The sequence below is a fragment of the Canis lupus genome, chromosome 1 (assembly GCF_011100685.1).
Source record: "Canis lupus familiaris isolate Mischka breed German Shepherd chromosome 1, alternate assembly UU_Cfam_GSD_1.0, whole genome shotgun sequence".
Lineage (NCBI taxonomy): Eukaryota > Metazoa > Chordata > Mammalia > Carnivora > Canidae > Canis > Canis lupus.
In genome coordinates this window covers 113,452,729-113,479,789 of record NC_049222.1, presented here as the reverse complement: position 1 = coordinate 113,479,789, position 27,061 = coordinate 113,452,729, and the positions used below count along the sequence as shown (strand labels likewise).

The window sequence follows — 27,061 nt, the reverse complement described above, 5'->3', positions numbered from 1 at the left end:
TGTGTAGGGGTTTTAGCACTGGGCCTGCCTATTATTGGGAGGCAGATGTTTTAAAGAGCGGAGGACCCCACAATCATGGCTTATTAGGGTGAAGCTTCCTCCTTGAGCACAGGAGAAATTCTTAAGAAGAGATGTGAATATTTGTGGGAAGAAGAGCACTGTGCTTGGAGCCCCAGAAGAAAACCAAATGGTTTGATAAGCCTGCCCTGTGTTCCAATTAAGGAGATATTCTATTTCTTCCTTTTTCTACTAACCCCTACAGCAAAATCCTCTGAGCCCGCTTCAGGCCCCACTGCAACCCTTCCTTCAAGCTCTGGTAAACAGGGCTGTAGCAAAAACCACGTGATCTGTTACTTTCCTCCCTTTGGGCTGCACCTGGTTTGTCCCCAGATGTATTTGTCCTCTGCGAAAGGATCCAATCAGTTAGCAGGTGGAGAAGAGTCTCCTTCCCTCTGCTCCTGTGGGTTCTGGCCCTAGAGGCACCTAGCAAAGCTTGCTCCTGGGTGGAAAGCCAGCTTGCTGCTCATCCTAGGTTTCTAAACTTCTCTCTGGGTTTGGCTATAAGGGTCTTGAGTTTCCTACTCTGGTTTTGGTCTTACCTCGGAGCTTTCACATGTTATTCTAACCCCAGGAATGTTTTCTCTATTCTCGTCACTGAGCTCTCACCTATGTATTCTCTGAGCTGAGGCTTATCTTACTTTCTGGGTCCCTGTCTTAATTTCTTTATAGACCTGAACACAATTAGAATATGCTTTTTGTCTCTTAAGTATTTGTTGAACGTACATCCATTTCACTAAACTGAAGGCTTCAGCGAGACAAACTTATTCTTAGCCGTACCCCAGGGTCTGGTGTATAGTATGCACTCTATGGATAGTTAATATTATTCTTATAAGTTTCTATTCTTCGTCTTATTCCATAATATACCTTCTCAAAACCCTTCCCATCTAGCTCCAAATATTTCAGGACTTACCCCTAATGAGTCTAAAAGGCCACTGTTATGACTCCTGTTTTCTTAACAGTTCCTTTCCCCCCTTCCACCCCAGTTCCCCTTCAACTGGTATGGTTACCCTTTTATCTTTGCAGCTATCGTGGGGTGGAAGGGATTCGTAGAGAGGGTGGACTGTGCAGATGGTAGTGAATTGGGTCCAGCAGAGGACTCATATGTGCCCTGAGCAGTTTTTAAGGTTGTGCTCTACAGCCAACTCCCTACACATTATACCATGTCAGAGTACAGCCAGACTGGTGGTTTTTAAACTGTGCTACGTGGAATCCAAGGTGTCTGTAGAGTTGCCCCAGCCTTGGAGTGAGGACTTAGGGAGTAAGGTCAAGCTGGATACCTTCTCTGACCTTCCCATCTCCTTACTTTAACCAGAGCAGTTCTACTTCATTTGGTTTAGTTTGTTGGGATTCTGTACAGCCCAGTCACAGATGCATCACCAACCATTTGAGGGACTAGAGGGCATGTCCTCAGGCAGCTGGGGCCGCTGACTGCCCAATATGTTTCTATCTGAAGGCATTGCCACACCTCTTAGCCTTTGGCAGGCTATCCCCAGTGGGGATAACATTGTGTAGCACCAAAAAAGCCACCTCTGGTCCCAAGAAGCACCTTCTAACTGGCCACTTTTTGTTTTAAGATGTCATGGACAATATTACCAGGCAAAACCAATTCTATGAGAGCCAGGTCATCAAGCAAGAGAACGAGTCTGGCTACGAGAGGAGACCGCTTGAAATGGAACAGCAGCAGGCCTATCGCCCAGGTGGGAAAGTGCACATGTATACTTCTTTTGAGGGAAATAAGATCTGTACGTGGCTCATCCCCTCTGCTGAAAGCCTGTCTTTCCAGAGAGATTTTGCATCTTCCTCTTGGGCAGTCCATTTGGGCTCTGTCCCTCTGGCAAGGTTCTTCTGAAGGAGAGAACTTAATCCTGCTCCCAGGTGTTAAGAGAGGGGAGTGGTATCTGTTTTCAAATGTTAGTATCAATACTGGGGAGAGTTTAGACTCGGGCCAGTATTTAAGTCTTATTTAAAATCTTAGAGGGATCCCTGGGTGGCGCAGCGGTTTGGCGCCTGCCTTTGGCCCAGGGCGCGATCCTGGAGACCCGGGATCGAATCCCACATCGGGCTCCCTGCATGGAGCCTGCTTCTCCCTCTGCCTATGTCTCTGCCTCTCTCTCTCTCTCTGTGTGACTATCATGAATAAATAAATAAAATCTTTAAAAAATAAAATAAAATAAAATAAAATAAAATCTTAGAATGTAGCATTCAGCAAGGACCTTCTAAATCTAGTCCAGTTGTTCCCATGTTATGAAGAATATTGTTCCAGGAGATATCATTAGGGACTTCCCAGGAAAGGGTTCCTTGGCCAAAATATATCTGGAAAATGCAGCACGTGCTGTCCCATCCCTGGGAGAGTCACTGTAAAGGCTCTGAGAAGTCCTGGACTGAAAAAAAAAAAAAACTCTGTGTCACATTGTTTAAACTCATGGTTTCCCAGATGTGTAAATGTGTCTTTTCAACAAAGTTCCCTGCAGTGTCAGTTTTGGAACCACAGATGTACCTTAGCTCTTGCCTCTCATTTTACAGACTGGGGAGGTGGCTTGTCTGATGGCAGAGCTGGGGTTAAAACCCGGGAAACTGGAGTCCAGGCCACTGCTCTTGGTTAATGAGGAGCATTCCCAACCATTTGTGTCCTACTGTTTGAAAAGCAAGCTCCCACTGTTGAGTAATGATGGAGCCAGGACTGCCTCCCAGCTTGTGCTCCTTTCACTGTGTTGTGGCCCCAGTGCCTTTTCTTAGTGAATCTAGTTGAATGTATCTAATTTCATTCTTGGTTCATCCACAAAGTGAAATGCCCAGACATTTCTTGTGGGTGGCTCAGGATTGATTGATTGATTGATTGATTGATTTTAAGATTTAATTTATTTGTTCATGAGAGACAGGCAGAGAATAGGCAGAGGGAGAGGCAGGCTCCTTGTGGGGAGCCCGATATGGAACTCGATCCTGGGACTCCTGGATTGCGCCCTGAGCTGAAGGCAGATGCTCAACCTCTGAGCTACCCAGACGTCCCTGGCTTAGGATTTTAATTTTTTTTTTTTTTTTTTATTCAGAGGCGGAGAGAGAGAGAGAGGCAGGCAGAGAGGCAGAGACACACGCAGAGGGAGGAGCAGGCTCCATGCAGGGAGCCCAATGTGGGACTTGATCCCAGGTGTCCAGGATCACACCCCAGGCTGCAGGTGGTGCTAAACCGCTGTGCCAGCGGGGCTGCCCATGGATTTTAATTTTAATGTAGGTTAAACTGTAGATTCGTGTCAGGCTCTGTGACACTCGTGGGATCTTTGGCCCAAGGAGAGAGTCAGCCTGAGACTGGGCCTTTCCCTTGTTTTACAGCATGTTATCCTATCCTTTCTATTTGTGGTGTGACTTAATAAGGCCGTCACACCTATAGGCTGGCTTAAGTGTAGACCCCTTCCCTTTCCCAGGGGTGATTCTGGGCTTTGTGGTAGAATGATTGAAGCCAGTGGAGTTAGCTATAGGACCACAGTGTCCTGTTGAATTGACCTTCCCCCTCCCTTTCCCTTGCCAGACTGAAGAAGCTTTGTAAGAACTGAGGTGGAAAAGATCTCTGGGAGGAGAAATTAAAGAATGTCAGATCATGGGATCTCAGCTTAAAGGAATCTTAGAAATTTTCTAGGGCTATCTCCCACTTGGTATGGGCCAAGGTAGCTGCTAGCTTTCATGGGGCCTTTGGCAAAGTAACCAGAGGCAGCCATTCCACCTTTGGGTGGGCCTGTAAGAGAGCTTGCCTTTATTTAGTGCTGAAGCCCCTCTCCCTCCCCATGAGGCCTGAGAATCATCTGGCTGACATGGGTCACCCCATCAGCAGTCAGTGCCAATGTGCCTGGCTAGCCATCTCCGGCCTCCCTGTGCCCTGGCTCTGTTCTGCAATGCAGCCTCCTTGGCTTCCTTGGCAGGCTTCTATTGAACCCAGCAAGCTGCTTATGCCCAGTCCATCATCACTGTAGTCAGGATCCTGTGAGCATCTCCTAAGGTCGGGGGACCAGAAAAATGATAGCTAAGGAGTTTCCTATCTTGATCACCTGGATTTGTCCTGACTGTAGAAGTGAAGACTGAGATGAAGCAAGAAGCACCCACCAGCTTCCTCCCGCCCGAAGCTTCTCAACTCAAGCCAGACAGACAGCAATTCCAGAGTCGCAAGAGGCCTTACGAAGAAAACCGGGGACGGGGGTACTTCGAGCACCGAGAGGATAGGAGGTGGGTGTGTGAGGTGATGGAACCCCTTTTCCAGTGGGTTTCTGTGCCTGTAGCCTGGTCCCCATGGGGACCTTTGTACTCAGCCAAGGGAGCAGAGCTCTTCCTGCCCTTACACATTTGCTTAGTCCTCCAGGCACTCATTGCCAGATTTAGCTTGGCTAAACTTTTGCTCCTTCCTTCAGCTCTTCCCTCCTTGTTACCTGCAGGGTGAAGTCCAAACACTGCCTTTCATGTGTGAGATGCCAGCCTCCCTTTTCAGTCCTTTCCCTCACTGCCTGGTCTTCCTGCACGGTGTCCTACTATTCTTCATGGCTGCTTAATATTCCCTGATGGAAAAGATTTATTTCCTGACTCTTTTCCCAAACACACCCTTCTGTCCATCTCTCATTCATTCATTGATTGTCACACTCATGCTCTTTTCACAAGGTACCTGCCTTTGGGCTGAACACAGATACGTGATTTGGACGGTGGGTTTTACCTTCTTTTGATCCCAATCTAGGGCCTGAGACAGGCGCATATGTAAGTAAGTCACCACCTAGAGGGGCCAGTAGGCAGGGTGCGTTTCAGTGTCGGATCAGAGTGGGGAGTGGCCTATCTGCCCTGGTCATTTTCCTTTCCTGACAAGCTCTCCCTGTGCCCCTGCCCTTGCCCCCCCCTTCCGTTTCTGCACGAAGATTTTTCTGATCACGGAAATTTAAGAATGACCATTCCTTCTCTAGTTATGTGGACTAGTTGTCTGACAGGTTTTATTTCCTACTTGGTGGAGTCTATTCTCTCACCAGCTTGTGACTCAGACAGGGCCTGGGTCTGCTGGCTGCGACTAAAGGTAGGATGCGGAACTACCTCCGAGGAGTTTCTCCCAGTGCCTTCTGCAGAGCAGAGGCCTAGGCTACTAGTCTGTGGAGAGAGAGAAGGAATACTTGATCTGATTTGTGACTGGCAGGGATAGCTTTCTAGGATGGACTTAGTGTGTGCTGCACTCCTTCTTTGTACAGGTCTTTGTGCTAGCCAAGGGCCAGAAAGGCATTCCACCAGAGGGAAGCCTCCCGGGTGGGCTTTGGTATTTGATCCGGGCACATGGTGGACAAGGATCTGATGTTCCAGGCAGGACCCTGGGCATTAGGCCCCATTCCTTCCACATCTCTCCTTTATTCCTATAAGGTGGAAACCAGCAGTATTTTAACATTAGTCCCTTTTTGGTGTTTTTATTTTTGTTTTTTAAGATTTTATTTATTCATGAGAGACACAGAGGGAGAGAGAGGCAGAGACACAGGCAGAGGGAGAAGCAGGCTCCATGCAGGGAGCCTGGCGTGGGACTCAATCCTGGGTCTCCAGGATCAGGCCGTGGGCCGAAGGCTGCAACAAACCGCTGAGCCACCTGGGCTGCCCCCTTTTTGGTGTTTTGATGGGAGATGAGTCTCATTCATAATTTAGGACACTTGACAGAAAGACTGAAAAAATGGGTCATTTCAAACACTTGTGGATGTGGAGTCCTGGGAAGATGTGGACAGATGGTGATCACTGGGGTTGATCTGAGCCTTTGCACACTTCCCTTCCTGGCTCAGTCCCCTCTGGGCTACTGTATCCTCTCATCAGCAACAGAACCCAGTATATTTTTATTTTTTTTATAAGTTTATTTATTTATTTATGATAGTCACACACAGAGAGAGAGAGGCAGAGACACAGGCAGAGGGAGAAGCAGGCTCCATGCACTGGGAGCCCGACATGGGATTCGATCCCGGGTCTCCAGGATCGCGCCCTGGGCCAAAGGCAGGCGCCAAACCGCTGCGCCACCCAGGGATCCCCAGAACCCAGTATAGAGGCAGCTCTCGACACTCCCAGAGTATGGGTCAGAATCTTGGAGTATGCGAGAAGAGTCATCTTTGAACAAGCTGGCCAGTTAATTGTGCCGGCCCTTTCAAGCAGAGTATGCCCTCTCTAGTCCCCATCCCCACCCTAGGAGTTAACAGTCATTGCTCTCATGGCAAGGGTGTGAGGTGGCCGAGTTCTTTTGCTAACCTCTGTGGGAAGAAACTGAAATCCAGGAAGCAGTCTGGAGGATACTTGTAAATTCTAACAGAACCTCCATTTCCCTTCCTCTCTGCTTATCCAATCCTTCTTATGGGACTTAATCCTTTTTCTGACAGGGGCCGTTCTCCTCAGCCTCCTGCTGAAGAGGATGAAGATGACTTTGATGACACCCTTGTTGCCATCGACACATGTGAGTCCTTGGGATGCCTGTCTAATTCTACTTTGCAGTCAGTATTGGGAGACTGGTATGAGAGAAACGAGGCTCAGGAGTGAGGTATTGGTTCAGAGGCCAAAGGTCTCCTCCCACTTTTAGCTGGTATCCTGGGCAGATCATTCTGCTTCTCTCACCTTCTCTTTAGGGAGGCATAATCCTGCCCTGATGACCTCAGAGGACTTTCAGTGACACTCCTCAGAATGGGTATGAGAGCATTTGGAAAACCCCGAACACCCAAGGGGTTGTCATCTAATCAAGAAGGGAACCTGAGTGCAGCTGAGGAAACTTAACTCTTTGACTACCAGTCCACCAGTTTCCATCTGCTGCTCACTTTCCTGGTGAAACCAATGCCACCTTGTCCTCTGAGGCATTAGCCTGGCCCTCCCTGTTCTCCGTCCTCCAGTTTCTTTCCACTGGATAAGTGGCTTCCCGTTGACTGTGCATCAGGTGTAGTGGGTGTTAATAGGCCCTGCCTCTCATCAGACAGGATCTCAGCGGTAGAACTTGGGAATCTGACTTTAAAAAGAAGCCCAATCAGGTATGAGAAGACTGTACTTTCAACAGAGCAGAAACTCACCAGTAATTCATATATTTCTTTACTTAGCTCGTGTTTATAGAGCAGTGGCTGTGTACTTTGGAAGAGAGACGGACTTCTCTTACATAGTCCCCTCTATCACAGGATCTCAAAGCCCGTATACCCAGAGTAAAACCAAACTTTTTTAAAAGTATAGGATGGCAGTAGTCAGTGAAGTGGTGGCCGATCAAATGCCAAATGTACAGACCACAACTCGCAGCCTTTTAAAAAAAAAAGGCAGCCTGCTGGATGGGATGGTCAGGAAGGACTTTCTTGGAGGTCTGACTGGCTCCTTAAAGAATGGGAAGAATCAGAGCTCCAGCAGGAGAGTCTGAGGGCTGCAAAGGAGGTGGGAGCCTGCAGTATACTTGGACAGTGGTGCCAGAGTGGCAAGTGTAGATCCAGGTCAGATGTTTGTGCCGCTGTTGGCAGCAGGAGTCTGGCTCCCAAACTGATAGCATTAGCATGGAGAAATGGTTAAAGTGTATGGCTGTGGGATCAGCCTTTTTTTTTTTTTTTTTTAATGCTAAATCCCTTGAACATGTTGAGGTACTCTTACTATCAAATGTACATTCCTTCCTGCAAAGTGCATTTGTGCACAACTTCTAGGGGTTCACCTAATGGCCATCTTTGGCCTCACCAGATGGAGAGCCCAGTTCCTATGTCTAATGGCAGCTTTGATCCTGTGCAGGCCAGTTTGCAGTAGTCTGGAGCCTTGCTACTAAATGGGAGAATGGCTGGCTGGTGTTGGTTTGTCATGAACCATACTATGTCTGCTTGTGTACTCTGGTTAACACTTTCGGAGGACTTAACCTTTGCCTGTGCCTGTGCCTGTCCCTTTCTTGGATCTTTAAAATATCAGCCAACTCCTGGCTTTTTCCTCCACAGATAACTGCGATCTCCACTTCAAAGTGGCACGAGACCGGAGTAGTGGCTATCCTCTCACAATTGAGGGCTTTGCCTACCTGTGGTCAGGAGCCCGTGCCAGCTACGGAGTCAGAAGGGGCCGTGTGTGTTTCGAGATGAAGGTGAGTGGGAGGAACAGACAGGTTAGGTACAGAAAGCATGTTCATCCTTTAGAATGAGCCTGTCATTAGGTACTTCGGTCAGAGCCATTTTTTTTTTTTTTTTTTAAGATTTTACTTATTTATTCATAGAGACACAGAGAGAGAGAGAAAGAGAGAGAGAGAGGCAGAGACACAGGCAAAGGGAGAAGCAGGCTTCATGCAGGGAGCCCGACGTGAGACTTGATCCTGGGTCTCCAGGATCACACCTCAGGCTGCAGGCGTCGCTAAACCACTGCGCCATGGGGGCTGCCCGGTCAGAGCCATTATTATAAAAAGAGATTTAATAGAGCATAGACTGCATGTCAAAGCAAAAAAAAGCATGGTGGGCTCTAGAGAGTTATGCCATTGCTAAGTGTCCCATTGGGAAGACAAGCCAATCATACATTACCTCATTGAGCTGATTTTTCCTTGGTGGGATTTTTTTTTTCCCTCAGTAAGATTTGATCCAGGTATTATACAGCCAACCTTACTAGGGATGACTGGTTGTAGAACTGGTAAAAAGAGTTGTTTGGAAGAAAAAATGAGCTAGAAAGAATGTAAGTGGGCCCTTAGAGAGAGGCCAGAGTTAAAGAGAGGCCAGAAGGAGACCTGGGCAAAGAACAGTCCTGCTACCAGGCAATCCTCTACCATCGTCTCCCATGGTGTGTGACAGGTTATATTTAGGAAAACAATATGTTCTTATGTTCAATGAAATTGAGACAGCACAGAAGACTGTAGGGTAAAAAACAAACAAACAGAAGTTAGACTCAAACCCTCCCAGTCCCTACTCTACTCTACAGAGAAAACACGTGTTGACAGTTTCTTGCACGTCCTTTATTTATCCAAACTTGTTTAGAATCACTAATATTTACAGAACCATTGACATGCACTAGATAATGGTGCTGGGCCCTTTACATGGACATCTGCATTAATCCCCAAGGTACCATCATGAAACGGGCACTGTCCTTCCCCCTTTTTTAAGAGGGGCGAGTTGACACTGATACCATTTTTTATTGACTAAGTCTGTCAGTTGTGAGTTGCACATTGTTTTGTTTGCCGCTCAGAAACACTGTCAGTAAAACTGCCAGAGTGCTGTCTTACCACATCAATTATAAGATCTGCCCTGATTTGGACATGTCAAAATGTGGAAAACGTGCATCCAAAAGGTAGCAAAGTAGAGTAACTTTACAGAAGCTACCAATTAATACACATAGGTGTAGGTGTTAGGCAGTCTAACCTGTAAGGTATGTCAGAGGTGAGGTTTATTCTTTCTGCTTCTTGTACTTAGTACTGTGTCTTGGACAACATGTTCCATACCGATCCCTTAGCCCTGGTTCATTCTCTGGCTGCTTCACCTATTCTGTGGCATGGATGTGCTGTAATGTGGCGGTGCCTTACTGATGGTTTGAGGGGGGTGGTTTTTCATATAAATAGTATCACTTTGAATATTTGTGTGTGGGGGGGTGTGGTCATACATACACCTATGGGTGCATCTGTAGAGTAAACTGGAAGTTGAATTGCTGGGTTATAGAGCATATGCATTTGCAGTTTAGATAGAGGTTGCTAAATTGCCCTCCAAGAACATGGTGCCAATTTATCCTTCTACACTAAATATGAGAGTCCCCGCTTCCCACACAGCATGTTAAAATTTTAAAAAATTACTGTACTTTGAAATGCCTATCTCTGTGGCCCTATACTTCCCGAGCCCTTCAGTGGCTCTGCTTTCAGGGCAGCAGGCCCTTCTGAGCAGCTTCAACACCTTTTCCCCAGCAACAGAAGCCACTGCTGATTTTTAATGCCTGCATGCTTCTCTCTTGTATTGCCTTATAACCTGCAAGTCTCTGAGCATCAGTTCTGAGCCCTCTAATTCTTTGTCCCCAGATCAATGAGGAAATCTCCGTGAAGCACCTTCCTTCCACAGAGCCCGACCCACATGTTGTCCGCATCGGCTGGTCCCTGGACTCTTGCAGCACACAGCTGGGTAAGGGGAGGTCAGCCTAGCAGGCCAGAGAGTGGATTCTCAAGCTCCCTAAGCTCCTCTTCCCAGCGTGGGACTCAGAACACAGCTAGCCTGGGGTGGAACACCTGCCTGTCTTCAGGCATATAAGATTCAACTGAAAGGACTACAGTCAACTTTACTATGAAAAATGTATTCATCTTTTAGGAGAGGGTCCAAAGTTCTCTTCAGAAGGCTGATCCTTTTCTTTCTTAAAGATTTTATTTATTTATTTATTCATGAGAGGCAGAGACATAGGCAGAGGGAGAAGCAGGCTTCCCGTGAGGAACCCGGTGTGGGACTCAGTCCCAGGACTCTGGGATCACACCCTGAGCCAAAGGCAGGCTCAACCACTGAGCCACCCAGGCGTCCCTGATCCCTTTCTTTAGAAAAATCAGTTGTCTTCTGTCCTCAAACCATGCTGAAAAGAAGTTCCTCAAGCCCTGTTTGATTCTGACTGGGGTTTTCTGTCCAAAGCCAAACCCAGAGTAAAAGGGGAAGCAGGGGGCTGGTTGGCAGAGGCAGAGGCTGACCATTGAGAGGTTTTGAATGTTTAACAGGCCTCCAGGCCTCAAGTGACATCCTGGCCCCGGGTGGCTGATTTCAATGACTATTGCTGAGACCTTTTGCTTTGGTCATAAAAACATTCTGATTATGAAAGTAGTACGTGCTCTTTGTAAGAATTCAGGCCACATGGAAGGGGGGGTGGGGAATGAAAATCCTCCCAAAACTGTGAGATAACAACCAATGTTAACATTTTTATCTACAGTCTTCTGGCCAGTTCTTTTGTTCTTTGTATATCTCAAACTGGGTCACACTATGTGTACTATCTCATAGCCTGGTTTCTTTTTCCTACTTAATAGATACCAGGCATATTTTTGTAAATAAGTAGAGCTGCTTGACCACTACACAATTTTCCATTTTATACTTGTGTCACTTACTTGTTAAGTGTTTTGTGGATCGTGTAAGTTGGTTACAATTTTTTTCTGTTAAACTCTTGAGCCATCCTTGTGTGATGATCTGACCATTCACTTAAGACTGACCCTTAAAAGTAGAAATGTTAGGTCAGAAGGAGTGTATAGTTTCATTTGGATAGATATTCACACTTTTTACTTCAGATGCCTATGTCCTCTTGATTTCTCTCTTGGTTTTTGGGTGTAAGCGGTGGGTAGTTGATACAGGTAAAGATTCAAAACCCAGAACGGTCAGATGTCCAGGGCCAGCAGCTGGTATGTTGAAGCACTGGGCTTGGAATTCATACCTGTTGGTTCCTGCTTTTCTGGCAGGATGCGCCTTGGGTTCCTGGCCAATGATTTCCATATAACCCAGGTGTCAGGCAGAGCCCTCAGGATCTCACTCCTCCTCCCATTGGCAGTCTTAACCGGCCTTTGCCTGTTTGTTCCATCAGGTGAAGAGCCTTTCTCCTATGGCTACGGAGGCACTGGGAAGAAGTCCACCAACAGCCGGTTTGAGAACTATGGAGACAAGTTTGCAGAGAACGATGTGATTGGCTGCTTTGCGGTGAGTTCCGGCAGCCTATGGGAGGGTGCAGAACCAAATGTTGGTCCTATCAGCCAAACCCGTAGGCTTCTTTCTTAGAATACCTCTGTCCATCGTCTGCCTCGTGTCCAGCGTCTCTTGCTACAGCTTTTTGTCTCTCTTTACCAAACTGGAATGCTGGCTGGCTTTTTGGGCAAGGTGCTGCCATTCTCCTTTCTCTGATCTTCTGTGCGAAGCTGTCAGATGGCACCTTGGAGAGGTTTGGGGACATCAGGTGTGTGTAGCCTTTCCTCCGATCCTAGGTACCAAAGGGACATTTTCTGAACAAACTGAGGATTTCTTTTCTTTCTTTGCTATGGAATACCCTACCTGCTCTCAAGGGCAGTGCTGTTGGCTCTCGCCCCACTGTGGCATCCTCTCATTCCCAGACCTCTCCCTTCCTTCATATCACACTGGTGGAGCCAGACTTCCTACAGTGCACTGTTTTCTAGAAGGATGGTGGTGTGAGTAGATGCAAAACAGAACAAGATAGAGAGTGGCTCCCCTGCAGTCCAACTTCAGTCCCTGAGAACAGTGACTGACCCTTGACTTTTTTTTTTTTTTTTTGACCCTTGACTTTGCTGTACACTATGGCTGCCAGCTATGGGGCCAGACTCACTAGACCTAGTTCTGCTTGTCCATTCAGCCCTGGGCAGCCTCCCTCCCAAATACTCCCCAAGTATTTCAGCATGCTTTCAACGAGAGTCGACCCCTACCTCAGAATTGTGTGTAGGGTCAGTAAGCCAATTCTTTAGAAATACTTCTAACAATGCCTGGAGCATATGAAGTGTTCAGTAAATATTACTTAACATTTTTATCATTAGGTGTTCTAGACATTGTAGAGCGTGTCACAAGACCTCAGGTGGGGTGGCTACCTGGTGCTTCCTCTTGATCTTGTTCTTCTCCCTCCCTCTTACTTGTATCCATGTACTGTTTTGTTTTTCCTCATTCTCACTTTAAAATGATTTCAAACTCAAAAGCCCTAAGAAATCTCAGTCCTGCCCAGATTATAACATTTGCCAATTTGCCTTTACCATTTCTTAAACATATATGCATATGTGTCTGATTTGTATCTGGTCTACTTGAGAGTAGGTTGCCTATATCATGTCTTTAGTTTTTAATCTCCAGTCTGCATTTCCTAAGAATAAAGCTGCTGTCTTAACCACAATAGTTATCAAATTTAACATTGATGTAATGCTATTATCTACTCCACAGGCCGCATTAAATTTTGTCAGTTGTCCCAACAGTATCCTTAGAGCAGTTTTGTTCCTCATCCAGGATCCAGTCCAGGATCACGGATTGCATTCTCAAAGCTTTTTTTTTAGTTTGAAATAGTTTATCAGTTTTCTTTTGTTTTTCATGACCTCATTATCATTTTAATAAAAAACATGTTTTCTTCACCAAAAATTCACCACATTTATGCTCTATAAACTGCTCTAAACCTTGCATTTTTTCCCCATTTAACAGTCAATCTTGGCTGTCTTTCCTTCTCCACACAGATAGTATAGATCTAGATCAGTTAAAAACATTTTTGAATAGTTAATGAATTCATATGGCTTCCAAAGATATCAAGAGAGATATATCAAAAGATACGCAGTGCAAAGTCTTCTTCAGACCTTCCCCTTCTGCCCATTGTTCACATACCCCCTCCCCTCACAGGAACCCACCAATCTTAGGATTTCTGTATCCAAATACAAGAAAGATGATTGTCATTTTTCTTTTGTGCAAAAGATAGCATAGCATACCTGTTATTCTACATTGTTTTTGCTTAATTATCTTAGAGATTTTTTTTTTGTCACTACCTAGAAGACTTTTTGTTCTTTCACATAGTCTGCAGTCATTGTGTGGACCTACCGTATTCACACAATCAGTTCTCCATTAGTTGGCATTTGATTAGTTTCTCTCTTTTTTTATTAGGTGGCGCCTAATATTCTGGCACAGGCACCAGTTTACCCTGCATTAATTTAGCCAATCTCCTGTCGCGATGGCTGGGGAAGCTGTTTGCTGGGGTAGTCAATGCTGCAGTGACAGGTTTTCCTTTTCCCACTTATCAGAGTATCTTGAGGATCTTTCTGTGTTTCCACACTTGGATCTCCTCTTCTCCTCTGTCCCATAGTCTCTCCCACTTCCCCATTGGGGCACAGTTGGCAGTGCTGTGTTAAGTGATTTGTATATACATCTTTGCATTCTTGTGGGAATCCACCTGAAGTGTTTATTTCTGAAAGTGTAATTTCTGGGTCAGAGGTGGGTTTTTAAATTTTGATCACTGCCACCAAGACCGTGCTCCAAAGAGGCTGTGTCAGTTTAACATGTCACCAGCATGTTAGGGCAGCATCCCCCATACTGTCTCCCATCTGAGCATGAGGCTCTGAGTCTGTGCCAGTTTAGAACTATAGGCCTTGACTCTTGCTGCAGCTAGATCATTCAGCCAGGGACCCCTCTACTTCTGTTTTTAAGATTCTATGCCCAGTTTCCTTTTTTCAAAGGGTGCCATAACTTTTTAAAAGGCTTGGGGTGAGGGGTTGGAGGAGGTGTGAAAACCAGCGGCCTGAGGGAAGCCAAGGGGAGCCCATTTGTGTTAGATCTTGAGTTCTCAACAGTCACAAAACACAGGACAAAATGGCTGCCAGGCAGTGAGAATAAGATAACCCATTTCAGCAGACCGTAAGGAGTATTGTACTTGGAGCCTTAGGGACAACACAAGGAGGTGTGAGAGATGAGGCTGCAAAACTGATGGGCTCTGAATAACACTGGGCATGATGACTTTGAGGTTTGAGGCCCTGGACCAGCACCATGTATTCTAGCAGGAGTGACAGGACCACACTTGCCTCTTGGACAGGTGGCCCCAGCGGTGGTAGATTGTCAGTTGAGGGAGCTGGTTTCTGTACAATATGGTAAATTTCCTTAGTGAAGCTGGTGGCCTTAAGGAAGGCTGACCCCCTCCCCCGGATGTTCATCTCCATGGTGGAGCAGTGGGGACCTGGGCCACTCTTGCTCAGGTAGGAAGATATGGCAAGGATCCTGCTGCAGGGATTGGGCAGGATTCACTCTGGCAGATGTTTGTGTGTCTACTCTGCATGGCCTTGACCTCTGTGAGCACTTAGAGATGAACAGGTAAGCACTATATAGAGCTGTGTCCTGTGAGCACTGAGGACAGTGGTGAGGAAGCTACTTAGGGAAAGGGATTCTCACCCCTTCTTAAAGGACAAGTCCCAAGGTGGTCTCCCCATCAAGGAGGGAAGGAATATCACATCTTGGACTTTTATATCAGGAACCTGACCTTGTACTTGGCTTTAGTCTGGCATCTGATGACAAGTTTTGAGTCTCTCTTAAATGTAAACCTTTACCCTGCACCCAGAGTGATCATTTTGAAACCACTTTGACGGGCCATTCCCCTGTTCAAAAAAGGTCAGGGGCTCTGCTCTGCCATCAGCATGGAGTCCACACTCCTGAGGTGATTGAGAGCCCCTCACAACGCTGAGGGCAGCCCATGATGCCTGGCATCATTGCTCCTATTGACCCACTTAATCCTCAGAACAACCCTTTGCAGCAGAAAATCTTGTCACCGCCCCCCCACCCCTTGTTTGATAGGGAAGCTGCAGATGAAACACCAGGGTCACACAGTGTGTAAATAGGAGAGCTAAAGCAGCCTGCCTTCCCAAATGGTCTGAACCACTAAGTTCTAAGCTCCAGCTGCTCCACAAGGACTCCGTAGTTGTTGAATGAACAGATATGCCTGACTTTCCCGCTGCACCTGAAGTTACTTCTCCCTCATCTTTTATGCTTTAGCCAGGCTGACCCTTTGTTCTCTCACCATCAGATTTATAAACAAGCCACACTTCTCTGTAGGACACTCTCCTCCCACCGAAGACTTGGCTCGTTTCCATGTATTGTTCAGGACTTGGCTTACAGGTTTCCTCCGAGAATTTTGCTCCCAGATAGGTGCTCTTACCGAATCAGGATGGTGTTCTTGTCTGATTCCCCACTAGGCCCCGAGCTCTGTCAGGCCCAGGTCACCATAGACGTGTACATAAGGAAGAGCAGGAGCTGTGCAACATGTGTTGAACAAACATGAGTGCATTTGTAGAGCTGGGCTTGACTCAGAAGGCCCTGTTGTGGCTTGCTTTCCAACTGTTCTCTTCGCAGACTGCCCTGACTGGGCTTGAGGAGAGACAGAATCGTCTTTTCCTTCACGATTATCTCAAGCTCGGCACAAGACTTGGCACTTCCTAATAGGACACATGTCACATCCCCTGGGTTTGGGAGCAAGGAGGGCTTTGGCTGCACTTTCTCAGCAGTTCCCTGGTGGTGCTTCATGTATCTGTGCTGGGGGAGGGAGGCCCTTAGTTGTGGGCAGGAGGCTGTGTTTCCATTCCCTGTGTCTGCTCCCACCCAGCTTTGGCTCCTAATGCCTAAAGCAGAGCGTTGCCAGTTATCTTCCTTTGGCTTTTTCTCCTAGGACTTTGAATGTGGAAATGATGTGGAACTTTCCTTCACCAAGAATGGGAAGTGGATGGGCATTGCCTTCCGAATCCAGAAGGAAGCCTTGGGGGGTCAGGCCCTCTACCCTCATGTCCTAGTGAAGAATTGTGCTGTGGAGTTCAACTTCGGGCAGCGGGCAGAGCCCTACTGTTCCGTTCTCCCAGGCTTCACCTTTATCCAGCACCTTCCCCTGAGTGAGCGGATCCGGGGCACCGTTGGACCAAAGAGCAAGGCAGAATGTGAGGTGAGTGGGACTGGAAGACCGAATTGGAGGCCACCACTCAAGAGCCACGTCCGCTGCCAAGGCAGAGGGGAGACACGCAGCCAGGTGATGAAAGGGGCACAGCCTCTCTTGAAGGAGTAACCGTGGGGCCTCTCCTTCCAGGCTTCCCAGAACTAGGAGAGAGAGGTGAGGGTGGTAGGTGTGGCTTGGGCTGAAGAGGGGAGGGGCTGAGCTAAGAGACCTAAATCTTGGAAGGGTTCCCAAAGGAAGTTGTCATGTGGCTTCTTCCACACTGCATTTTCAGGGAGTCCAAGACTGTCCAAGAACAAAAAATGACAGTTGATCTTGGGGGTGATTTGGCTGCAGAAGCTGTACTGGCGAGCTTTGCTCTCAAAATAATGTTTTTTCAGATACATAAGTGATTTTATGTTTATTCAAAAAAAAAAAACTAAACATGAAGATTAGTATCCAATAATTCCACTGTCTGCAAATAAGTTCATCGATAGAATTTTCAAGTTTATGCTGTCCTTTTTGCTGTGCTGGGTGCCTGTTTTATACACACACACGCTTATAATTGAGATTGTAAAGTATAAGCATTTTGATATCCGCCCTTTTCACTCAATATTATTTTGTCAGCTTTATCCTATTACATGAACCCCTTTTTAAAATCTCATTTTTAATGGCCTTACAAATGAATCATTCCCCTCTTGGTGGGCATTTAAGTTGTATCTAGTGTTTGGCAAATTCTAAATGTACTAAATAAATAAATACCATGCTTGTACTGCTGTGTATAGTTTGTCCCCTTCTCAGACTCCAGGAAGGTTGTACCACTACTCACGGCCACTACATGTGCCATTCACAGTGCATGACCCTCTCTGGGCTTTTCCCTGTCAGCCACTTAATCCCGCCTGAACAAAAACGTAAATATTCATGATAATAATACATGATTTTGTGCTCTCCCCATGTGAGGCCCTCTGTTAAGCATCTGACTCCTCATGTCTTTGAATCTCAACAGCAGCACTGTGAGGTAGACACTATTATTGCTTCTGTTTTCTGGAGGCAGCCATGAGGATTAGAGTTACCCTTGAGGTCACCAGTGAGTGAAGATTGTGCCAGGCTGCCATACCACCTGCTGCTACTGCTGCAGTGTCACTCTGTCCCATTCTTGTAGATTCTGATGATGGTGGGCCTGCCCGCTGCTGGTAAGACCACATGGGCCATCAAACATGCAGCTTCCAACCCCTCCAAGAAGTACAACATTCTGGGTACCAATGCCATCATGGATAAAATGCGGGTAAGCATGGTTCCTGGTTTCTTTGTAACCACTTCCCACCCCTCAAATGCTGCTTGGCAGCCAGGACCACCCACCATTTCACCACCCTCTGCCTGCAGGTGATGGGCCTACGCCGGCAGCGGAACTATGCTGGCCGCTGGGACGTCCTGATCCAGCAGGCCACCCAGTGCCTCAACCGCCTCATCCAGATCGCCGCACGCAAAAAACGCAACTACATTCTAGATCAGGTATTTACTGGTGACCATCATGTCCCAGGAAAGGGAAGGGGTCTGTTGAGTGCCTCAGAATTCTCTGGTCCTTTTATTTTTTTTTCTCCAGAATGTCTGGGACTGCAGTGCTGATCAGGGAGTCAGCCATACATGATGACACAGTCCCAGACTCTTAGCATAGTTGTCTGAGCCCAGTCTGTGGGTAAGGTCTGAGGTCATGATCCAGATGTAGCTCAGGCTCTCAGCAGCCCAAAGAACATCATCAGGTAAGAGCTATTTAGTAAAATGGAAGGGACATGGTTTTCTGAGCCGGACAAACCTCGGCTTAAATCCAAGCTGTGCTACTTCCCAGCTAAGTGACTGTGGGCAGCTGGTTTCATCCTTCAAATCTCAGTCTCCTGGTTGGGAGAGATCATAATGGTGCCCACGTAACACACGTTTTGGCAGATAGTAGCTGGAGATTGTTGTTAATTGCTCTACAAAATAGGTATGTCCTAGCTGCTGTTAGCCTGGTTTTTGTTTGTTTTTAAATATTTTACTTATTCATGAGAGACGCAGAGAGGAAGAGGCAGAGACACGGGCAGAGGGCGAAGCAGGCTCCGTGCAGGGAGCCCAACATGGGACTCTATCCCAGATCTCCAGGATCACACCCTGGGCTGAAGGTGCTAAACCGCTGAGCCACCCAGGCTGCCCTGTTAACCTGTTTTTATGACTGTTGGATACATACCTAAGTATGTATTTTCTACCAGTTATGAGGAAGGTTCTTAGCATCAGGCAATCTGAGAACCTTTGAAATTAAACCATAATTTTGTATGCAAGCAGAGATATGTCCTTTAAAAAAAAATAAACTGGACATGGGCAGCCCCGGTGGCACAGCGGTTTAGCACCGCCTGCAGCCCAGGGCGTGATCCTGGAGACCCTGGATCGAGTCCCACGTTGGGCTCTCTGCATGGAGCCTGCTTCTCCCCCTGCCTGTGTCTCTGCCTCTCTCTCTCTCTCTCTGCATCTCTGAATAAATGAATAAAATCTTAAAAAAAAAAAAAAAAAAAACCTGGACAGTTTTGAGTTAGGATAGGAAGATTGTTCATGGCTTTCAGCATTCTCAAAAGAATGAGTGACCCAAACATGGTTAAGGATCCCTTTCTCAGAGTAATGAATTCCTTAGGTTGGGCGCCTTGAGACGTCCTTCTTGATACTGTCCTAAAGGCTGTCTCAAGTAGTAGATCCTTTATTTTGGGATCTCTGAACAAGCCTCTGCTCCCCTTAACCTTGTGCACGGGCTTTCTTAAAAATCTGTGAGTGCAAATACGAGTAGCACCCCCTACCCCCACCCCACCCCAGCCCTTACTGGAGTGCCTTCCATGCATGTAGCCCTGGATACTTGATTACCATGAATTCAAAGAGTTCCTGATGAGGGTGGAGCTGGTGGGGGTAGGCTTGTCAGAAGGGTGGTTGGAAACTCCAGGGAACCAAGTTGGCTTTGTGTAGGAGTAAGCATCTTCTACAAAAACAATTGAGCAGGAACTCCAGGTTGGGCTTGTGGACACACGGAGATTTGGGGAGAGTGGTGCCGAGAAAGCACAGAATTTCTGTGCCCATTCCCTATATCTTGCCCTATGTATCTTCCACCTAGCTGTTCTCGAGTTACATTCTTTTCATAATAAACCAGTAAGTTGATGTGTATAGCGGAAGAAATGAAGTCTCATAGCCAGCATTTGAAAAGAGCACATAATAAGAACTAGGGTTTTTTAAGTAATTTTTTATTTTTATTTTTTATTTATTTATTTTTTTAAGATTTTATTTATTTATTCATGAGAGACACACGCAGAGAGAGAAGCAGAGACATAGGCAGAGGGAGAAGCAGGCTCCATGCAGGGAGCCTGATGTGGGACTCGGTCCTGGGACTCTGGGATCGCACCCTGAGCTGAAGGCAAACGCTCAACCACTGAGCCACCCAGGGTTCCCCTAAATAATTTTTTTAAAGATCTATTTATTATAGAGAGGGCACACAAGTTGGGGGAGGGGTAGAGGGAGAGGAGTAGGGAGAGAGAAGCCAACTGAGCCAACAGCAGCCAACTATGCCTGCTGAGTGTGGGGCTTGATCTCACGACCTTGACATCATGACCTGAGCTGCCATCAAGAGTCAGACACTAAAAAAAAAAAAAAGAGTCAGACACTTAACCAACTAAGCCACACAGGTGCCCCAATGAGAAATTAGTTTTTAAAGATAAAAAGAAGCTATTAGCTGGTGATAGTTTTTTATGGTAGACAAATTAAAAGATCCTGAGAAGTTAAGTGTTGAGTGGAAATATGTGGTTTGCTGATGAAACCGCATACTACAAAACCTTAAAAGTTGGCCAAGGCTATGCCACACCTTTGGCTCTCTTACATGATGGTGGACATGTGAGATTCACCCTAGATGTTGCTTTTCTAAAAGATGGACCTGAAAGGTGTATTTTCATCCAGTGAGCAATGCTGCAATCATAAGATTGAGCCCTGAAGACTCCCATTTGTAGAGAACACAAGACATGAGACACCTGGTTTGGTCAGTGGTTGCGTCTGCCTTTGGCTCAGGGCCTGATCCTGGATCCAGGGATTGAGTCCCATATCAGACTCCCTGAGAAGAGCGTGTTTCTTCCTCTGCCTGTGTCTGTGTCCCTCATGAATAAATAAATAAAATTTAAAAAAAAAAAAGGACATGATCCTATAATACTAAACTTTGATAAAAATAAGTCATTGCAAAAAAATAAAAACTTTAAAAATTTTTTTAAAAATAAAAAAAAAAATAAGTCATTGAGCTAATGAAAAAAAAAAACACAGTTGAAAACAGTTGAGCACAGGATAGTCTAAGGGACACCCAAGGTTACTATCCCAGCTCAGCCCCATTCATGATGCGTATAGCCAGCCTTTTCCCCCTTTAAAAGACTTTGTCTTTTATTTTTCTTTCTTTTTTCTTTTCTTTCTTTTTTTTTTTTTTTAATTTCAGTCTTCTACACCCAAGGCTCAAATCTATAACCCCAAGATCAAGAGTTACATGCTCTACCAACTGACCCAAAGATTATGTTTTTTAAACAAGCCTCATTTTGCCACATACTTAGGGTATTTTGAAAGTATAGTCCACCTTGACCCCAGTGTGATTCCAGGTCCTGAAAAATAGAGAACTGCACCCTCAGGATTCCTTGTTTGGATACCCAAGAATCCTTGCCCTTTTTTTTTTTTTTTCCTCTGTTTCCTAATTAAATCATTTGTGAAACCCATTTCAAATATGTGGCCCAGTGGAGAAGGATTATAATCCTAGGGGAAAATGGTCTTTAATGTCTGTATTCAACATTTCAAGGTGGGCTTTCCCTGGAAGTCAAGCCCCCAGCATCTCAGCCAGGCACAGAACAGCTGAGGTCTGAAAAGACTCACTGTTGGCCTTCTTGGTTTGTGCTAGCTTGTTCAGGGACAGGGTCCAGGGCTGTACCAGGTGCACCTGTACTCTTCAGGGCTGCTGGCCTCCTGGTGGAGGGACCTGCAGGTCAAGTCAAGTGACCCAAGCCAACAGAGAGGCAAAATAACCTAAACTCTGAAGGAGGAACAGGAGAGTTCTCTGATTAACCACAGATTGGAGGATTGAATAGGGGCCTGAAGCTATAGATTATTCAGGCCTCAGAAGAGGTCTGAAGCCAGTGATTTGACCTATTGTGGGCTTAAGCCCCAGAAGTGGGTTCCAGAAAACCGTGGAGGTAGGATGTAAGATTCAGAGCAGAACCCTGGCCAGGTGCTGGCACTTCCCACTCCACCAACTTCAACAGTGAGGGATAAGTCGATGTATAGCTGAATCCTGAGCTAGATAGAACTCCCAGAGCAGAGACAGTACCGCCGGCAAAATCCCTACAGTCCTAGGGTCTTAGCTTAGGGTTATCTTTTCCCTTTCCCCTCTGATTTTTCCTAAGTGGTCAGACCTCCTCACATTTGGCTCTCCCGAGGTTGGCCTCAGAAATGCTCATCCTTAGAGGGAAGGAGAAAGAGGCTATGTGAGCCAGAATTCTGCCTTTGGCCAGAATCCCAGCCCCTATCCCAGGCTGTGTCTCATTGAGCACAAGCTCTCAGGTGTGTTGGAGCCTGGACCTATATATCATGATGATTTCAGTACTCTTGATATGGGGGTGTTAGAGCTGTGGGACATCTGAGGAGGGCAAGAAAAAAATAGCTGGATTTGGGGGGGGAAGCTGAGCCCTCATCAGAGAAAGGAACCTATTTGAAGTAATGTAGTCAGTTTACTGGTAGAACAGGTTTTAGCTGACCTCCCAGAAAAATCACAGCCAAGAATGGTGGGGTCTATGGTGGAAAATTAGGAAAGCTGTCTGGAAATGGGGTGCCTGGCAAGGATATGGACGATGATAAAAGGAGTTGAGACTTTGTCCTGAGGGCAGTGGGGAACCAGGATCATGTTTTCATCAGAGAGGGACATGGCTAAAGGCGAACAGAGAAGTAGGAGGCCACATTGCCTCAAGTGCTCTTTAGGGCCCTTTCTTACCCATGGAAAGCCTCTGGAATGAGTTCCTGCCTGGCCTGCCCCTGGCCTACCATAGAGCTTTGAGATGGTGCAGAGCAGGGGCAGGAACTCTCCTGAAGGCTTTGAGAAGGCCTCTGCAGGGCCATGTATGAGGGCCCCAAACCATTCCCAGAGTTGAGGGCTGCAGGCAATGAGTTCTCTTAGGGCTCTCACAGCACAGAGCCAGGCCAGGCAGTAGTAATCAGAAGCAGAACTGGATGTGACAGCATTGCCAACCCTGTCTCAGTCGTCAGAACCTGTGGTATTAGTCCTAGTCCTGCTTTGCATCCCCGTTGATGATGATGACCAAGAACAGATAGGAGTTAAAAGCCTAACCATTGGGAACCTCCCCATGTCCTGTCAGCAGCTGTCAGCAGCCGCTTTCCCAAGTCCCATGCCATGCCTTCCCGTGAGACAGAAACCTAGAGCTAAGAGGAGAGGTCCAGAGTAAACCGCCTCTTGATGGCAGTTGTTGTAGAGAGGGAGGTGTTTCTCTTCTCCACCTTCCCCATCCCCAGAGCCTCAGCCTGTTGCATTGTTGACAATTCCAGACAGTTCTCTTCCTGCATTTGTGGTTCCTTCCACTGGGTTTACCTCTAAGCCCAGAGTTCTTTTGTCACTGACTTTGTCACTGGCTTTAAATGTGCTTCTCTGGGGTCCAGCCAGGTTCCTGTCATGGCCAGCCTGACCCTACTAAGCTCTGGACAGGAGACAGTGGGACTCTCATAGCCGGAGTTATTTCTGCTACTGTATTTCTCCCTCATTCCCCCAGACCATCATACACCAGAACTGCCCACAGAACTTCTTGGAGAAACTCAACTCCTGTCCTTTGGCCCACTTCGCTGGGGATTGAGGATAGCTAGGGAGCCAGGGAACACAGCCCCAGACCTTCTTAGAGTCAGCATCTCTAAGCAGGGTGGGACCGGGAGAAGCAGGAGCTGGGCAGAGGGATCCCACACAGCTGGAAGAGCTGACCTAGCTGTTGTGCTGGTCTCCTAGCAACAGCCACCAGCAGCCCCCAGTGACCATAGCATTGCTGGGCCAACCTAAGGGCTCTGACCTCACTGTGTTTGCTGTAGCAACAGCCACCAGCAGCTAACTCCCTTTCCTCCAGGAAGCCAAACATTTGGATTTCTGCTGGCCTGGTTCAGACTCTCTTCTTCCCTTCCCCAAGACCAGGAATAAGGGGAGGGAAAGACACTCTTAAAAACACTCGCCAAGTGTGTTCTCAGTACCTCCGTTCCAGAGTGTCTGAGGACCCATCCCTCAGAGTCTAGCCACTTCCCAGGACAGGGGCTGACTATTATTAGGAGTCCAGTATGCTCCACCCCCACTCCTCCCACTCCCATGAAGCTTCAAGGACTAGCCTTCTTGACCACATTGCTTCTATTTTCTGCCCCCTCATCAGCACATTTACAGGGCAGGTCTGCCCTTGGAAAATCTCCAGGAGGTGTTTATCCCTGTCTTTGGGGTTTGAGGCAGTCAAAATAGGATCATTTCTTATGGGCAAGAACCGTGGAATGGGTTGTCCACAGAATGGTCTGGAGCCACAGTCACTCTGGCTTTTGTGCCAGGAGAAAACCTCATTATTTAGCTGGAGGAGGCCAAATTCTATCTTGTTATGATCAGATGCCACCTTGTTTTGCTTTTAGGAATGAGTCCAGGAAGAGCAGTGGGAAGAGGGACTTTTCCTCTGTAACCTGATGTGCCTCTTAACCACTTGTGGCCCACGGCCTCTCCAAGGGCCAGTCTTCAGGGCCCAGATCCCAGCATGGGTGTGTGCTTGCAGCATAGACTATCCTCCTCCCTTTCCTTGAAGGGTGGAACATTTTCCCTGGGGCACGGGGAAGAACATCCCTGCCTGTTGTGTGTCAGGATCAAGGGTCTGATTGGTTTAGAGAACAGCTGCACCCACAGCCCAGATCTCCCAGCAGATGTGCACTGGGGTCCTTGGCCTCTGGCCGACCTACAGCCCAGTATCCTCTTCCTTGTGCCTTGGGAGAGGATCTCTTGTGTCTTGTCTTTTCTTCGAATTTAACTTTCCTTGGTCCTTTCCATTGGGAAGCCTTTCCTGGGACAGTGTCAGTCCTATTGGCCATATTTTCAGATCCACCCTATGTGTGTTGACTTGGAACTTTCCCTGCCCCCTCCTTGCCACATGCCAGACACTCACATCTGCAAATCCTCATCAGAGCCAAGAGGAAGATCTGATCCCTCTCTTTCAGATGAAGAAATTTGAGACACAGGCTAATTAGGTGACTTGTCTAGTCTCACAAATAGTAGGAGGCACAGCTGGGATTTCAAACCCCAGCTTCTTCCCCAAAGCCTGTGTTCTTTCTACCCTGTCTCACTGTACCTGCCTTTTAGAGTATGAGCAGGGAGAGGGAGAGAGAGAATCCCAAGCCCACTTCATGCTGAGCACAGAGCCTGACTCAGGACTCAGACCCACGACTCTGAGATCACGGCCTGAGCCAAAACCAAGAGTCAGATGCTTAACCAACTGAGCCACCCAGGGGCCCCTGTCCCTGCCTTTCCTTTTTTTTTTCTTTCTTCTTAAGATTTTGTTTATTTATTCATGAGAGACAGAGAGAGAGAGGCAGAGATACAGGCAGAGGGAGAAGCAGGCTCCATGCAGGGAACCCGATGCGAGACTTGATCCCAGACTCGAGGATCATGCCCTGAGCTGAAGGCAGATTCTCAACTGCTGAGCCACCCAGGCGTCGTCCCTCTGTCCCTGTCTTTCTGATGGGAAGTCACTATTAATTTGATCTTCCCCTGGTCTGGATCACTTCACGTTTACTTTACAGTGAGACTAACCATGGCATACCTCCCTCCCCAGTAACAGCCATAACAACAGTGGCTCCCATTTGTTGAATGTTGGCTGTGAGCCAGGCCCTGGGCTAACCAAGGGCTTTTACTCAACATGAATTCCTGAAGTCTTAATAGTGAACATATGACATTCATACTATTTTCCCCTTTCAGGGCTTGAGACTCATTAAATGCAAAGTCTGTTGATTTTACAGACAAGTAGGTTGAGTGGAACTTGTTCACCCAGGGCCATGGGGGTGTGACCTGACCACACTCTAACTTAGGTTAGAGTTGGGATATGCCAAGCCACCCACCCACACACACACTGCCTGCCTCTATCAAGACAGCTCCCATGCTGGAGGCTGCCTCAGAAACCCCACTCAAGGTCTTAATTGTGTTTGGGGCAGTTGTTCTATTATCCTTTTCCGCTCAGTCTTTAGCAGCCCTGGCAGGGAGGCATTTCATCTGATTTACAGATGAAGCAACTATAAGGACTGGCCAGAGTGAGTTAATGGCCAAACTAGGACTTGACCCTGGGCTTTTCCACCCTATCAGGATGGAAATACAGTATTTTTTGTGTCTCTTGGTACCTGCCCCTCAAGGGCTTTTCCCTTGAGTCCCTTTCAGAGCCGCTAAAAGTTGTTCAAAAGCAGGTATTTAAAAAAAAAAAAAAAAAAAAAGCAGGTATTTTTTTTTTTTTTTTTCAAAAGCAGGTATTCCTCAGGACTCCTAATTCTCTTCAGTGTCTTAAGTTTGGATAGGGAGGATACCTGTATGGTGCCTGGGTCCCGTCTCCAGAAACGAGTTTGGTAATTCCTGAGTGGCATTAGGGCTATTCTCTTTTCCAGTAGCATCCAGGTGATTTGGGTGTACAGGCTGAATCTGTGAGCCCTGGGGTGCCACAGGTCTGGGTCTCAGTTCCAAAGAGCACATAGAAGGTACTCAGTAAATGGAAGCTGTTGGCAACTGCTACTCTTGGTCAGGTGTGTTCTAGAGCACCACTTTGTGCCAGAACCAGCCCAGGACACACCTGTGCATCACCTAGAGGAAGGGAACAGAACGTTAGCAGCAAAACTGCACTTGTGAAAAAGCATGGGCTGTTGCCTTGTCCTGCTCTCTGGGTAGAAGCCTGTGGGTAAGCCTGATGGCTTTAGAGAAGGACTAGGGGAATAAAAGAACCACAGTGTTGATGAAAACAGTCCACAAAACTGTCAGAAGGGGCTGGTTAATTATGGCAACCATTCTGTAAATATTATATAGCCATTAAAAGAGAACACTGGCCCAGAAAAACGTTAGAGAAACATTAAGTGAAAAAAGCCTTCCAGAGAGTATGTAGCATGATTCCATTTGTATTAAAAATCACACACATCGGGATGCTTGGATGGCTCAGCAGTTTGGTGTCTGCCTTCAGCTCAGGGCTTGATCCCGGGTGCAGGGATCAAGTCCCATATTCGGCTCCCTACAAGGAGCCTGCTTTTCCTTCTGCCTAGGACTCTGCCTCTCTCTCTGTGTCTCAGAATAAATAAAAAATTTAAAAAAATCTTAAAATAGAATAAATAAAATTTATTCTTAAATTTATTTATTGTTAGAATAAATAAAATCTTAAAAATCACAAATCTGTGTTGATTTCAACAGCACATACACTAAAATAAAATTGGAACGATACAGAGAAAATTACCATGGCCTCTGCTTGAGGATGACACGCAGATTCGTGAAGCGTTCCATATTTTAACTATGACCAATTTCCCATGTGTACCTCTAAGATTTTTCCATCATATCTCAAAGTAAATGCTTTAAGAAAGAAAAAAATTCATACAGATCTTTCTAGAAATA

At 46.7% G+C, this 27,061-nt stretch overlaps 1 protein-coding gene and 1 pseudogene across 5 annotated transcripts in view; both read left to right on the top strand.

Moving 5' to 3' along the window:
* Window positions 1-27,061, top strand: part of HNRNPUL1 (heterogeneous nuclear ribonucleoprotein U like 1) — a 37,073-nt gene that overhangs the window by 3,847 nt on the left and 6,165 nt on the right. For all 5 annotated transcript variants that reach the window (XM_038528815.1, XM_038528818.1, XM_038528817.1 and 2 more), the window contains exons 2-10: window positions 1,635-1,757; window positions 4,119-4,272; window positions 6,420-6,493; window positions 7,980-8,119; window positions 10,019-10,118; window positions 11,542-11,654; window positions 16,132-16,398; window positions 17,549-17,671; window positions 17,770-17,898. In XM_038528815.1, the coding sequence (XP_038384743.1) occupies window positions 1,640-1,757; window positions 4,119-4,272; window positions 6,420-6,493; window positions 7,980-8,119; window positions 10,019-10,118; window positions 11,542-11,654; window positions 16,132-16,398; window positions 17,549-17,671; window positions 17,770-17,898 (1,218 nt within the window). In that variant the 5' untranslated portion in view covers window positions 1,635-1,639. The remainder of the gene's footprint in view (window positions 1-1,634; window positions 1,758-4,118; window positions 4,273-6,419; window positions 6,494-7,979; window positions 8,120-10,018; window positions 10,119-11,541; window positions 11,655-16,131; window positions 16,399-17,548; window positions 17,672-17,769; window positions 17,899-27,061) is intronic.
* On the top strand, window positions 26,847-26,959 carry LOC119869855 (annotated as a pseudogene).